This window comes from Ixodes scapularis, unplaced genomic scaffold, assembly GCF_016920785.2.
Source record: "Ixodes scapularis isolate PalLabHiFi unplaced genomic scaffold, ASM1692078v2 PGA_scaffold6__148_contigs__length_123643588, whole genome shotgun sequence".
NCBI lineage: Eukaryota > Metazoa > Arthropoda > Arachnida > Ixodida > Ixodidae > Ixodes > Ixodes scapularis.
Window position 1 is genome coordinate 73,146,949 of NW_024609881.1, and position 14,369 is coordinate 73,161,317.

Genomic DNA, 14,369 nt, shown 5'->3' on the forward strand with positions numbered 1-14,369 from the left:
GAGGGCGGCCAGGGCGGCTCGCATTTCATTTGCTGCGCGATTAAACACTCATTCGGCATGACACTTCATTGGCCACGAACGAGAGCAAACACAGGGTAAGGATCAGTTCAGAACGGGAGCCACTTCGCGCTGTCAAACCGTCAAACGACCAAACCGCAAGCCAAACCTGATCGCCGAAGGCCTTCGGAACGCTCGGAACCGGTCGCATCCTGCAGCTCAAACGACCGCAGCGCCGCTGCGTACATCCGGGACCTTTCTATGCTTGTCGCTTCATAGGAATTGCGTGGCCGCGAGTAGGCGCCTTATCCCTCTACCCTTTTCTAGTATGCCCCGCCTTTTCCACCGCTTGGGGGCGGGTATGACGACGGGTCATTTCTTGTTTCCGTACTTTATAAACTGCATTTGTTTGTTTTTTATCTAAAATAAAAAAAAAACGAAAACTACTTTCGACAAAAACAAATTCACCCTTTCCACTCTGGTGAAGAAGGAAGAGCAGCGGAGCTGTACTATGTGACGCCGTCGATCATAAATGGCGGATGTTCAGAGGGTTGTGTCGAGATTTATTTGTCCGCGGGCACGCAACTGAAGAAACTAGCCCTTAACGCCGGTATAAAGGAAAAAAATTATGCGGTTTTGATTAGTCGTAAGGCAGGAGCTGGCTAGGACCAACAACGTCACGATGTCGTCACATGCCGCGCGTGTCCGGTACGACGGGGCACCCCGTGGGTGGAGGAAACTTCCGCGCCGTCCGGTTAAAATATTGTCGCGAATTGCGAGGCGGCGTACAAGGAATGACGTAGGAAACTGAAACGTTTAATAGAAGGAACGTGTGCCCAAAACAAGAAGGAAACAGAAGATAACAAGAGAGCGTCGCGGGCGTCGAAGTCGGCGTAACAGCAGGATTGAACGCTGGGGCGAGACTGACCCCGGCTCGCCCGCGGAGCCGCTTATGTACACGCATGAGCTTCTGGAACGCTCGGCGTAGAAAATTCGGCGCCTAGAACATTCGGACCTCGAATATACAACAGGGTTCTCGAATTTACTAGAATGCGAGAGTTACATAGATAATAAAAATTTACGTCCGCGGCCTGGAATCGAATCGTGGCGCTTTGCGTGGGAACCAAGCACGATAAAGGCCGGTTTTCACATGTAGCGAAGCGCTAATATAGTACTGCTCACGTGTCGTCAGCTATTTACTGTCTGACATGTGCAACAGTTTTGACGGTGGGATACAAAGCTGGTGAACGCTCCCGCCAGCACGCACCTAGCGCGAGGTGAGCGCTATGCTTGCAGCGCTCCGCTGCATGTGTGAACAGGCCTTAACGGTTAGGCCACAGGTGCTTTTTTTCTTCTCTTTATTCAGTGCTCAAAAACAGACTACCCAGATCTTTTGGGCAGCTGTAGAGTTAAAAATCCTTCATGCACAACAGCACATGCAACAGGCTTGCCCAGTCAGGCGTTGCGTCCGTACACTCAAATACACTCTTCACCTGAGTAAAACGTCCAGTGAAATACTGTGGTGCAGATTTTGGTTTTCTACTGCATGGCGGACATCCATACGAGATTTACACAGAGCAAACAAACCTAACACCATGATCATATTGAGCGGGACACTGTCTTGTTTGTTAACAGGAAGGAACCGAATAGAATGTGATGTTATATCTGTTTGCTTCTTCGTCCCAGAACATGATTGCGCCCTAGCAGTCTATGAATAAGTGCTCTACTGTCTCAGGCTGTTTGCACAGTAGACAGTTAGCACCCCAAGGTAAAAACATACCTCTCTCAGCCATCCATACTTTAACTGACAGTGCGGCACTATGCAGTCGAAAAAAGGATTTCGCTGCTGGGGTATCCACATCTTCTTTACGCAAACCAAGACATCATCCCCAAGTGTGTTAATGAACGAAGTTATGTACAAAGGAGGGGGGAAGAGACTATCAATTAGTTTTTTGGTCAACTTTTCGCTGGTGACAATGAACAAATACTCCCGCGAGTAACACGCCGTTTAAGGGGTTGTGCGGTCAAATTTTGTTTTCGAGAAAACAATTGAATATCATTGTTTTTGCCTCGAGACGTATCGTACTTGCAATATCTCAATTTTTCTATGCCCCTCTGCATGAGTAATTGAATTTATACTGCGCCAGTCGCACTCTAGCGTAAACGCTGTTTTCACTCGCAACATGGGAGCTCTGACGTCACACAACACGAAGCGAGCATTTCTGTCTCGTCGTTTACCTGCGAGTGAACGCCTCAGCGTGCTTTCTTTTTGTTGTTGTGCTCGACTTGTTTCGTGGCTGGGTGATATTTTTGTTGCGCGGTTGGGTGCCATTACCACCGGGCAGCACATGCGAGCCAAGACATGACGTTCCACACTTTTCCGAGAGACGTGCAGTGACGAAAAAAAATGGATCGTCGCCGTGCGTAGGGACTGGTTTTCCGTCAAGATCGAGATCCCGCTTATGCAGCAATCATCTCACAGAAAAGAGCTACGAGCTGAGCTCTAAGCGGACAGAAGGCTCGTTAGCTGAGGTGTGATGCTGTGACAACGATATTAAACTACGTCCATCCACTCTTCACCTAGATCGGATCAATCAATTTGTTTATGCAGCGAAACCGAAACCAACAGCTAGACCACCTTGAAACGATACGAGAAGTTGTATTTAGCACGCGTGCAGCCAAATTATGTTCGAGCCGCATGTGCAAAGAGAGCGTGGCTACCATTCACCAAGCTCGTCCAAGTCAAGTGACGACATGCATTTGAACGATTCGCCGGTTGCCTTCGACCCGCGATCATCGCCTCTGAGGGAAAGACCCGATCCAGTGGATCCGCCGATATGTGTACCCAGATACCGCTTCGTGTACCTAGTTGCCGCTTCAGAGGCGAAATCTGCGTCCTCTGCTGTGCGAGCGGTCCTAATTCGATCGGTGTCCGTCGCAGTTTTGCTTGCGCGAAACGGCATACGTTTGCTCGAAGCTTATGGCGTGACTTTTTTTTCACACGCTTGGGAACTGCAATAAATAAACCGTATTTCACTAGGGTACAGCTTAGGACAGTGGTTCTCAACCATAGATGTTTCGCGGACCCCTTGTGGATCGGTGGAGATGATGGAGGACCCCGTTCGTGGTGAGAGGAGAGGAAAGGTATAGGTTAAATATAATAATGATTTAATAAATGGGTATAACTAAGGGCTAGTGTGAATTAGACCTCTCTTATTGACGTTCACACGAAAAAAACTCGCCCGAATACTGAAACATTTCTTTTCGACTTAAAAAAAAAGACAACTTTTATTGCCGGGCTTGACTGATGAGGCAGGGCTTCGCGGACCCCCATTGGAGAATCACCGGCCTAAGAGGCTATATATTTCGAAATAAAATACAAGACATTTATCGACCAACGCTTGTTATCCCGACCATCCCACAAACCTTTGCGTTTTGTGACGTCACGCAGCAGCTACGGATGTCAACCATTGACTCTGGCGAAATTCGGGGTGCAGTTTCGTACAAACGCTCATGGAGGGTTTAATTAATAACGGGAGATCATATTTCAAAATAAAAAATGCTGTTTGTCTACATGAAGGCTCTCTCGACGTAACGAGCACAAAAACTTAAGTACTTGCGGTTTTGACCGGACAATCCCTTTAAGAATTCTAAAGCATTCACCACATCCTTCACAAAACCGACCTTCCTAGCCGGGGGGGAGGGGGGGGGGGGGGGGGCAATGGTAGAAAAAATGAGAACGGAAGGCAAGTGAGGAGTTATTCTTATAATGCAATTAAATGCAAAGGTGCAAGCGAGCTGGACAAGAATGACGAAAGTAATCCCTGGAGAAGGGGAACAAGAGGGACAAAGGACAAACATAAATCTCCAAACACAAATTCTTGTTTGAAACGTTACTTGCAAAAGGGGATGTTTGTTTTTTCTCAAGAAAAAAAAACAACAAAAAAAAACGGGAAATAATTTGTCGGACAAGTAGGTGGGACAGACCGAGTCCTCCTTTTGACACTGGACGAAAGAGGTTATCGCGAAAAGAATTGGCTCCGCCGTGCTTTTCCATATGAAAACAGCAAACACTCTATGCATTTCATGTATACTATGTAATTCGTGCACAGTGCAGAACTTGTAGTACATACCATAACTTGGCGATTAGAAAAAAAACATTGCAGACAGTGGCCCTAGTGAATATCGACATGTCGCGGCCACACTATTTGGTTCCCCCTCTCTTAAGTCCTCAACAACGTCCGGCCAATATTCTGAATTAGTTTCCATACACTGCCGCGAGCACAGCTGACTAAGTAGACAGCGCGCTCGTGGCCTAACAGTTACCGCGCGTGCCTTCCACGCAGAAAGCCAGAGTTCAATTCCTGGCCGCGAGTACGCATTTTTGTTGACTCTAACGTAATGTTCTGGTAAATTCGAGAACCGTGTTTCTGATTCGAGGTTAGAATGTTCTACACCCCGAGCCTTCCGCGCCGACTGTTCCAGAAGCCCACGCGTGTACCAAAGGGGCTCCGCGTGGCCAACCGGACTCAGTATCGCCCCAGCACTCGATCCTGCGGTTTCGCCGACATCGACGCCCGCGACGCTCTGCTGTTTTTTTCTCTTCCCTTTTTCTTTTGTTTGTTTTGGGCAAAAGTTCGCCCCATTAAATGTTTAGTTTCTTCAGTTATCATCGCCTCATCAATTGTCATTCGTGACATTTTGGTGGAGGTGCCGGGTAACGCATGTCCTTGCAGCGTAGCCCTACGAGGGCCCGCAGCGCAAGTCCGATTCCCAGCGCGTCGAGAAGACCGCTCTACGAGGAACGTGAAACTCGGGCCAGCCGCCGCAGCCAGGGACAGGCTGCTGAATTGGGTTTGCTGCCGGACAAGCCCAAGCCGAAGAAGACGACGATGGCCAACCAGCCGCAGACCCCGGCCGCTTCTGCCGTCGTTTACCTGCCCGTCGTACCGCGGACGTATGAACGCGTTGCCCTCCACAATGGCTGGACCGACGAGCAGCTCCTGCACAACGTCTATATTTTGCTTGAGGGGACCTCCAAGCACTGGTACGAGAACCATGAGTCCTCTTTGACGTCGTGGGACATTTTCAAGACCGATCTGAAGGCTACATTTATCAATCACCACCGCCAAGAGAGAGCCGAGGAGGACCTACTCCGAACCAGACCCAGGGCCCCACCCCAACGAGAGCGTCACAGGCTTCGTGGAGAACGTTCTGAGCCTGAGCGCCCGCGCCGACCCTCGGGCTACAGAAGAGAAGAAGCTACGAATCCTCATGCGCGGGGTGAGAGACGACATCTTACGAGGCCTCGTCCGCAACCCGCCGGCAACCGTCGACGCCTTCGTCACCGAGGCAACAAACATGGAGCGCGCCCTCCAAGCGCGCGCTTCCCACTACCAGCGGCATCCAAGGGGCACTGCAACCGCTCTGCTTAGCGGCAAAAACGCTCCAAGTACGGACGTCCGAAAACTTATCCGGGAGGTAGTCCGGGAGGAAATCCGCCGGTTGCTGCCAGCCGCAAGCCGTCCAGCGACACTCCCCATCACCGAGGCTGTGCTCGAGGAAGTACAACGGGCGGTCCACCCTGAAGTTCCCATCAACACGGCGACACCGGATTAACCGACGTTAAGCTACGCCGCAATGGTCCGACGAACCCCACCAGTCCCGCGTCCGCACATGGCGCCCCCTTAAGTGTGCCTCCAGATTCGCAGCGTTCCCGACGCCAGGAAGATCGAGCACACATTCGTCCAGAACGAGTTGCGCTAAAAAAGACCGACGTCTGGAGGACGGCCGACCGACGCCCGCTGTGTTACCACCCAACGCCCCTCGACCACGTCTCGGTAAGCGACCTCGGGACATCGAGGACTACCTCCGTCGCTCTTCGTCTCCTGAGTCAACTCCCCGCCGAGGATTCCGTTCACCGTCCCCCCGACGCTAGTCATCGCCCTTCCGCCTGTCTCGCCGAGACAGCCTGTCACCCATCGCTTCCCGTCGGGAAAGCTAGGCGCGGAAATGCCGGGAGGTGGTGTTGTCGAAGACGAACGATGCCAAGATACTGTAGATCGTCGGGGCACTCCCACTCTAATGCCGCAACGCCCCGAAACGACATTTTTGCAAGACTGTCGAATAACCTCAACATTATTATCGACGGCCACGACGCGACGGCACTCGTCGACACCCGAGCAGACTACTCCGTTTTGAGTGGGAGACTCTCTCGCCCCCATCGGAAACTTACGACGTCGTGGGACGGACCGCAGATACGAACCGCCGGCGGACATCTCATCACACCTGTTGGCAGGTGTAACGCTCGCGTTGAGATCCACGGTGACACCTGCCCTGTGAAGTTCGTCGTTCTGCAAGACTGTTCGAGGGACGTCATTCTCGGAATAGACTTCTTGTGGGAATACGGCGCCATCATCGACCTTGGGGAGACCAAGCTGACGGTTCGGAAACCTGTCCCATCGGCGGAAAATTCCAAAGCGATGTTAGCTTCAATGCGAGTCCATACCAGCCATGTAAACCTGCCGCCGCTGTTGAGTGTCTTTGTGCCCGTCGGGGCCGAAGAAGCCACCTGCGGTGTAGCACTCTTGGAAGGAAGCGTCCAACTTCTCCTTGGACGAGGGATTTGCGTTGCAAGAAGCGTAACCGAGCTCCAGGACGGGTGTACCCTAGCCCTTGTCACCAACTTCCGGCAAGAGACGCAGCACCTTACAAAGGGTACAGTTGTGGGATACGACGAGGAAATTCAGGACTCGGCCGCGATTGCCGCGATCTCAGAAGACGCCTCTCCGACGCAGCACAAGAGAACCACGCCGTCAGAGTTCGACATCGACCCGTCCCTCCCAGCCCCACAAACGACGACTACTCAGTGACCTTCTCACCGAGTTCAGTGAGTGCTTCTTCACGTAGTCAAAGGTGCGCCAAATGACGGTTGCGAAGCATCGAATAATTACTGCACGACGCACTCCCAGTGCATCGGCAGTCGTACCAAATCTCCGTGAAAGAAAGGGAAGTTATGCACAAGCAAGTTCAGGGTATGCTTGATGACGACATCGTCCAGCCCTCAAACAGTCCGTGGGCTTCCCAGTAGTCATAGGGAAGAAACAAGACGGAACCCTGAGGCTCTGCGTCGACTACCGCCGGCTGAATGCAGTAACAAAAGAGAACGTCTATCCGCTGCCCCGCAGCGACGACACCCTGGACCGGCTGCGCCACGTTCGATACTGTTCGTCGATGGACTTGAAGAGCGGGTACTGGCAGATTGAGGTCGACGAGCGAGATCCTGAGAAGACGGCCTTCGTCACACTGGACGGACTTTATAAATTTAAAGCAACGCCGTTCGGGCTGTGCACAGCGCCGGCAACCTTCCAACGTGTTATGGACACCGTCCTTTTCGGCTTGAAATGGCAGAGCTGCCTCGTCTACCTCGACGACGTTGTCGTGTTCGCAAGCGAATTCGACGAGCACCTCAGACGACTGCGAGCCGTGCTACGGGCCTTCAAGGCTGCTGGGGTGACACTCAAGCCTTCGAAGTGTCGGTTCGCTTATGGTGAGCTGAAATTCTGGAGCCACGTCGTGAGGACTCAGGGTGTAAGCCCTGATACTGCAAAGACCTCCGCTGTCGCCGAATTCCCGAAGCCATTGGACAAGAAGGCCGTCCGAAGATTCCTTGGGCTGTGCGCCTACTACAGACGTTTCGGGCGTGACTTCGCACGGATCTCTGCACCGCTTACGCATCTGACGAAGGACGACGTGCAATTCCAGTGGGGAGAGGAGCAAGAACAAGCGTTTGACGAACTCAAGCGAAGGCTGCAGTCGCCCCCTATCCTCGGACGTTTTGATCAATCGGCGGCGGCAGAAATACACACGGACGCCAGCAATACCGGTCTCGGTACGGTACTCGTTCAGCGACAAGAAGGGGCCGAGAGAGTAATCGCTTACGAAAACCGGGCGCTGTCTAAGGGAGAACAAAATTATTCAACAACCGAAAAAGAATGTCTTGCTGTCGTCTGGGCGATAACCGAGTTTCGTCCGTACTTGTACGGGATCCCGTTCCGCGTGGTTACAGACCACCACGCCCTCTGCTGGCTTGCAAACTTCAAGGACCCGTCAGGACGCCTCGTTCGCCGGAGTCTTCGACTGCAAGAATTCGACGTAACCGTTGTGCACAAGTCGGGCCGCAAGCATAATGACGCCGACTGCTTGTCTAGGGCCCCAGTCGAATCTCCTCCCGACAGCACCGACGACGACGATGACGCCCGTTTCCTCGAAGCAGTTACAGATACCGACATGGGAGCACTTCAACGAGACGACCCGGAACTTCGCGCCATGATCGACCACCTCGAAGGTCAAGGAAGTTCCGTTCCGCGAGTCTTGGCCCGAGACTTGCAAAGCTTCGTTCTGCTGCAAGGCGTGCTCTTTAAGAAGAACTTCGGACCAGCAACCCTGCGTGGCTGCTGGTTGTGCCTGCCAGCCTGCAAGAAAACTTTCAAGCATGCCACGACGACCCGACGGCTGGATACCTACAGCAGGACGCTCGCCCGGATTTGTGACAAGTACTACTGGCCGAGACTCCTGAAAACCACCCATCTTTGCACTCGGTCGTGCCCTGAGTGCCAACGACGTAAGCCTCCGACAAAGCCAGCAGAACTCCTGCATCTGATATCTGCCCCGACTACGCCCTTCCAGCAGGTCGGAATGGGTTTGCTTGGGCCGTTCCCAACATCGACTCAAGGAAACCGGTGGATTATCGTCGCGACTGATTATCTTACACGATACGCCGAGACGAAAGCCCTTCCATCGGGAACAGCAGTGGGAGTCGCCAAGTTTTTCAAGTCCATTCTCCTTCGGCACGGCGCACCTGAAGTGCTGATCACAGATCGAGGGTCATCTTTCCTGGAACAGCTGACTCAAGAGGTACTTCGGCTCAGTCACACCAGCCATCGACAAACCACCGCTTATCACCCGCAGACCAACGGACTAACAGAGCGGCTGAACAAGACCGTCGCCGACATGGTTTCTATGTGCGTCGACGCAGAGCACAAGACGTGGGACGAGGTGCTGCCGTATGTTACATTTGCGTACAACACAGCGTTACAAGAAACCACAGGAATGACGCTGTCACAGGTTCGGATGTTAAAGATCCCATTTAAACAAACAAATTTGGAATTCGACTTGGCCCGCTGTCTAGGTGCTAGGACCACACCTTGGCGATAGACTTCCTCAGAGGCGGGAGGAATTGAGAGCAAAGCATGCCGACGTTACGAACAGTATTTTATATAAAATAATTCAAAAGTAAGGGAAAGACGCACAGGACATGCACACAGTCGAAAGAAGGAAAGAAAAAAATATCAAAAGTCAAATCGGGGTTGTCATACAGTTTTGGAGGAGGAGAGCCGAGTCAGGGTCCCAAGATGCCAGTGGGGGTCCGGTTCGTTGCGCCACCAGTCGGGGTCGAGAAGTCGGGGTGGCTTGGGTGTTGTAGTGACGCACAGCAGTCACTCACAAGCACTCACACCCCTCTCCGTCGAATACTTTCTCGGTGGTCGAACAACCACACCGCCGCGGACCTGCTCAGCGCCGACCATCCACACCGTCGCAACCTTGCTCCGCGGTTTGTTTCACTACCCTCGCGCGCCCGGAATCCCATCTTTTTTTTTTTCTTTTTTCGACCTCGCACGAAAAAAAAAATCCTGAGCCCGCGCTCCTGTCCTTGGCGCTCGCGCACCCCACTCACAAACACGGAAACGGACAACACCATAACCATTGAAGGACAAAATTAGTTATTGAATTCTGTGACAGACGCTGTTCCAACTGGTACAGGGCCGGGCGGTTACCATGATGCTGGACGCCATGCTGCCTCATGTGCCAACCGATGATGGCAACGACGACGCTTAACTGATCTCTCAACGCGCGGAGGAAGCTCGTCAACTGGCAACAATCAAGATTGAAGAGCAACAGCGAGTCGACGCACGGCAATATAACCTTCGTCGCAGGGACGTCCACTTCCAACCGGGAGGCCGGGTATGGGTGTGGACACTGGACACCGATACGGCGCCGTGGTCTCAGCGAGAAGCTTCTCAAACGGTATTTCGGGCCCTACAAAATCATCTGACGCCTCGGCGATCTGAACTACGAAGTTATACCCGACGGAACGCGCCCATCTGCAAGACGCCAGCGACAACCCGAGGTGGTGCACGTCGTCCGGCTCAAGCCGTATTACGAACGATAGAACTTTGGACTCTCGTCAAAGAGTGGACTGTGGCTCGCGACTCTGCTATCCTTTTGTTGTGTACTTGTGTTTTCGCTTTGTGCTGCATCGGGACGATGCACTTTTTTAAAGGGGGGAATAATGACGCAAGCGCAGCTGACTAATACCCGTGCCACTCGGGCAACTCGAATGCCATTTACAACGAATGACATTTGTGTGATCGGCGAATCAGCTCGCAATCTGTAGCGCGTGGAACGCGCTACGCCCGGAGTGTCGCGCCCTGATTGGCCGTCCGCTCAAATGTCTTTCGTTAAAAAATGGCATTCGAGTTGCCCGTGTGGCAGGGTATAAGTAGGCAGCGCGCTCGTGGCCTTTACGGTTATCGCGGGTCCCTTCCACGTAGAAAGCCAGGGTTCGATTCCTGGCCGCGGGTGCACATTTTTGTTGACTAATGTAATGTTCTGATAAATTCGAGAACCGTGTTGCTGATTCGAGGTGAGAATGTTCTACACGCCGAACCTTCCACGCCGATTGTTCCAGAAGCCCACGCGTGTACAAAAGGGGCTGCCGGGCCAGCCGGACTCAATCTTGCCCCAGCGCTCTATCCTGCGGTTTCGCCGACATCGACGCCCGCGACGCTCTGCTGTTTTCTTCTGTTCCCTCTTTGTTTTGTTTGTTTTGGGCACAAGTTCGCCCCATTAAACGTTTAGTTTCTTCAGTTGTTATCGCCTCATCAATTGTCATTCGTGACGATATTGTAGCGGGGTTCCAAGGTATTTGCTCGGAACGCAGCTCCATTTAACACCTCTCAAATATTGAGGCATGGTATCCCACTCGCCGTACCCAGGTACCATTACATTTGTTAACATTAGCAACGGCACCGGTTGCTTCGCAAAATTGTGTACACAGTTCTAAAACACTAGCAACACTCTCTTTGTTACTACAGCACACAGCAATGTCACCTGCATACGCTAGAACTTTAGTTTCTACATCACCCATTCAGAAACCTTGAACTTGTTTCGACCGAATAATACTTAGACACAATGGTTCCAAATAAAGAGAAAACAATAAAGGCGACATTGCGCAGCCCTGGCGAACCGAGGAAAGAACTTTTATAGCGGGAGACAGTGAATTGTTTATAATTAGTCTCGTCATGCGCCCCTTATAAGCCCTTCTTAACACCTTCTATTATAATCTTTCCCACATTAGCCCGGTCTAAAACCTGCCAAAGAACGCCGTGACACACCTCGTCGAATGCCTTTGCTAAATCAATTTGCAGTATTCCAATATAACGTCTTTCAGCTGAAGAGCTTTCCAAAATAGTCCGCGCCACGTGGATGTTTGTCTGGATAGACCTCCCTTTAATTCCACAGGTCTGGTGCGTTCCGACACTACAGCCCTCAAATCACACGCTACGTTTGTCTAGCTAGAATACCTGCAAACATTTTATAGTCAACATTAGAAAGTACTATTCGTCTATAACCTGTTACACGGTGTCGCACACTTATATCATCGGATTTAGGGATTAGCACTGTGTGTGACCGAATGGACGATGGAGGCAAAGCTTGAAAACCACATGCTTCATGTACTACCCTAAAGAGAAATGGAGACAGTTCGTTCTTAAATTTCTGGTAAAACTTTTCTCCAAGACCATCCGGGCCAGGTGTATTGTGTGACGCTAAGCCGTCAATCGCGCTTTCTACTTCACTCAACGTGATAGGTTCCTCGAGCCACCCTTTTTCCTCGTTTGATAACTCGGGCGCTTCCAGAAGCATCGTCCGAATATATGTCATACTCGTCGACATATCGTGGCCTTCAAAAAGCTGCTCATAATACTTGACGAAAGCGAGTTCAATTGTATCTTTGTCATTGCTGACTCCACCGTGATGCTCAACGGTGGTGATGTCTTTATCTAAAGCGTACTTCCTTTCATCCGCCAAGGCGCGACTAGTGGGCTGTTCCCCCCCAAAAAAAAAATTGCGTGCTCTTGCAGGGATTATCGCACCGCGATAGCGTGCTTGGTGAAAGCCGCCAAGCCTTGCTTGGGCTTCTTTAATCGCCGAGTGATGCAAACCGGGATGTTTTTGTTCGTCCTGCAGTAGGTTAAACATATATTTGCCCATCATCCTTTCTTCAATTTTGGCGCGGAACTTTAAAACAGACGACCTTTTTATAGCCCGTGATTTAACTTCCTGCTTAAAGTATTCCCACATTTCCATGCAACTCATGATATTATCTGCGAGCACCGCCTCAAAAGCTTCTTTTACTGCTTTACAAAAAGACTCGTCATTCAACATATTGACATTTAATTTCCATAGATCCCATTTGAAATTCGGTGCCCTCTTCCTTCCGCACTCCAACGTAACCGTGACAAGAGAGCGATTGCTAAAAAAAAGAGCGGTTTCACGTGATAGTCTGAGACGACATTGCATATCTCTGCCGAAACATAAATCCTAACCAAACGCGCGTGGGGCGACTGCTGGAAATGGGTAAAACGAAATTCCTTCCCCGCATTCTCGAGATGAGCTACGTATTCTCATTTATATTCATTTATCAGGTCATTCAAAACTGGAGCACTCCGATTGAATTTTTGTTTGGCAGATACCCTGTTCTCGTTGCTACATACACAATTAAAATCCCCCCAAAACACAATAACCTTGTCGCACTGTAGATACTGCTCCAAAAACTGAAAAAGTAAGACTCTTTCGCTGACATTATGGTTATGGTGTTGTCCGTACAAACATATTACACACACTCCTTGGTTTAGACACTTCAAATCACAGATAATGAGTCTGCATGCCTTGATCATCTGTGATAATGCTGGAAACGATGAGCTGTCTCTTTGTTACTACAGAACACAGCAATGTCATTTGCATACGCTAGAACCTTAGTTTCTACGTCACCCATCCGAAAACCTTGAACACCCAGCGGACGCTCCAACAGAGTGACTTACGCAAACCTCGTACCTGCGAAGGAAAGGTTTCAGTGCTTGTTCAATGTGGTCGCTATTTTCCATTTTTGTCTCCTGCAATGCCAGAATATCTAGCTCTTGCTCCCATACAAGACGCTGCAGTTGGTACTGTTCCGTTTTCGAGTTAAGTCCACGCACATTTAAAGTCGCAAAACTGAGAGGCTCAAGAGGTGCAGACATACTCTTACACGTTTGTTTTTAAACTAATCGGCAAGCGTTTCCCTCTACAAGGGTCAACAACCGATGCACTTTCTCATGAGCAATTCGCTTCGCGTCACTCACTGTGAGTTTTTCTTACTGCGATCGTCTCACCGAGGTTTGAACAAAAGGCGAGCTTTCATAGGTCTTTGAGTTGTCCACGACGTTGAACTTTGCTCCTCTTCGCCATGCGCATCCGGGACGGGAGGTCGGTCGAGCTAACTTTCCCTTGTCGGGCCGGTCTCCTCCATGGGCTCATGTTGCCCGGTGCTTGGTTAGAACTGCTGCCGCTGGTCGCCCTCGACCGCTGTATAGATGGAGGTTTCCTTCGGCGCTGTCTTTTCTGCGTGAGGGTATTTACGGATGTCGTTGTTCTCATTCCGATGCTTTGTGGACCCGGAGGTTCCGTCGTGAGACGCTTCTGCTCCATCGTCGTTCCCCGCTACAGTGTCCGGCCTTTTTGACGTGTCGTCTGGTGCATCCGGTGCAGCGGTCACTACAGCTTCCTCTGCCTCGGTTGCGTCCATGAACATCTCCGACTCATCCTGCTCCTTGCGGTCCCGAGCGGTGGAAGCGTACGTGGTCACGCATTCCTCCGTCGTATGTCCAAAACTGTTGCAGTAGGTGCATCGGGGAACGCGACATTCTCGCTGGATGTGCCCGATTCGTCTGCAGCGCAGGCACAGAAGTGCTCTCCTTGGCACCGGGACCAGGACTCTGCATCCCTTGAGTCGCACTTCGTGGGTAATTTTGTCGACCCTCATACCCTCATCGAGAGTCATCTGCACGAGACGCGTGTTTGACTCGACATTTTCAAAACCTTGTTCTCTGAAGCGCTCCCTGGTTAAAGTGGACACCTTCCCGAACGTTTCCAGCTCCTTTTGCACTTTGAAGTTTGGCACATTATATGGCACCCAGTGAAGTTTTAGCTTGACTTCATTGCTCGCCGGGTCTAGCACGAGGCACCGCCGTCCCTTTACCACGAGTTCGTTC

The 14,369-nt window shown here is 51.2% G+C and overlaps 1 protein-coding gene across 1 annotated transcript in view; it reads right to left on the reverse strand.

Annotated features, from left to right (window-relative positions):
* Positions 1 to 14,369, reverse strand: part of LOC115317881 — a 46,068-nt gene that overhangs the window by 27,133 nt on the left and 4,566 nt on the right. Inside the window, exon 2 of the mRNA XM_040216118.1 lies at positions 1,797 to 1,801. Coding sequence (XP_040072052.1) covers positions 1,797 to 1,801 — 5 coding nt within the window. The remainder of the gene's footprint in view (positions 1 to 1,796; positions 1,802 to 14,369) is intronic.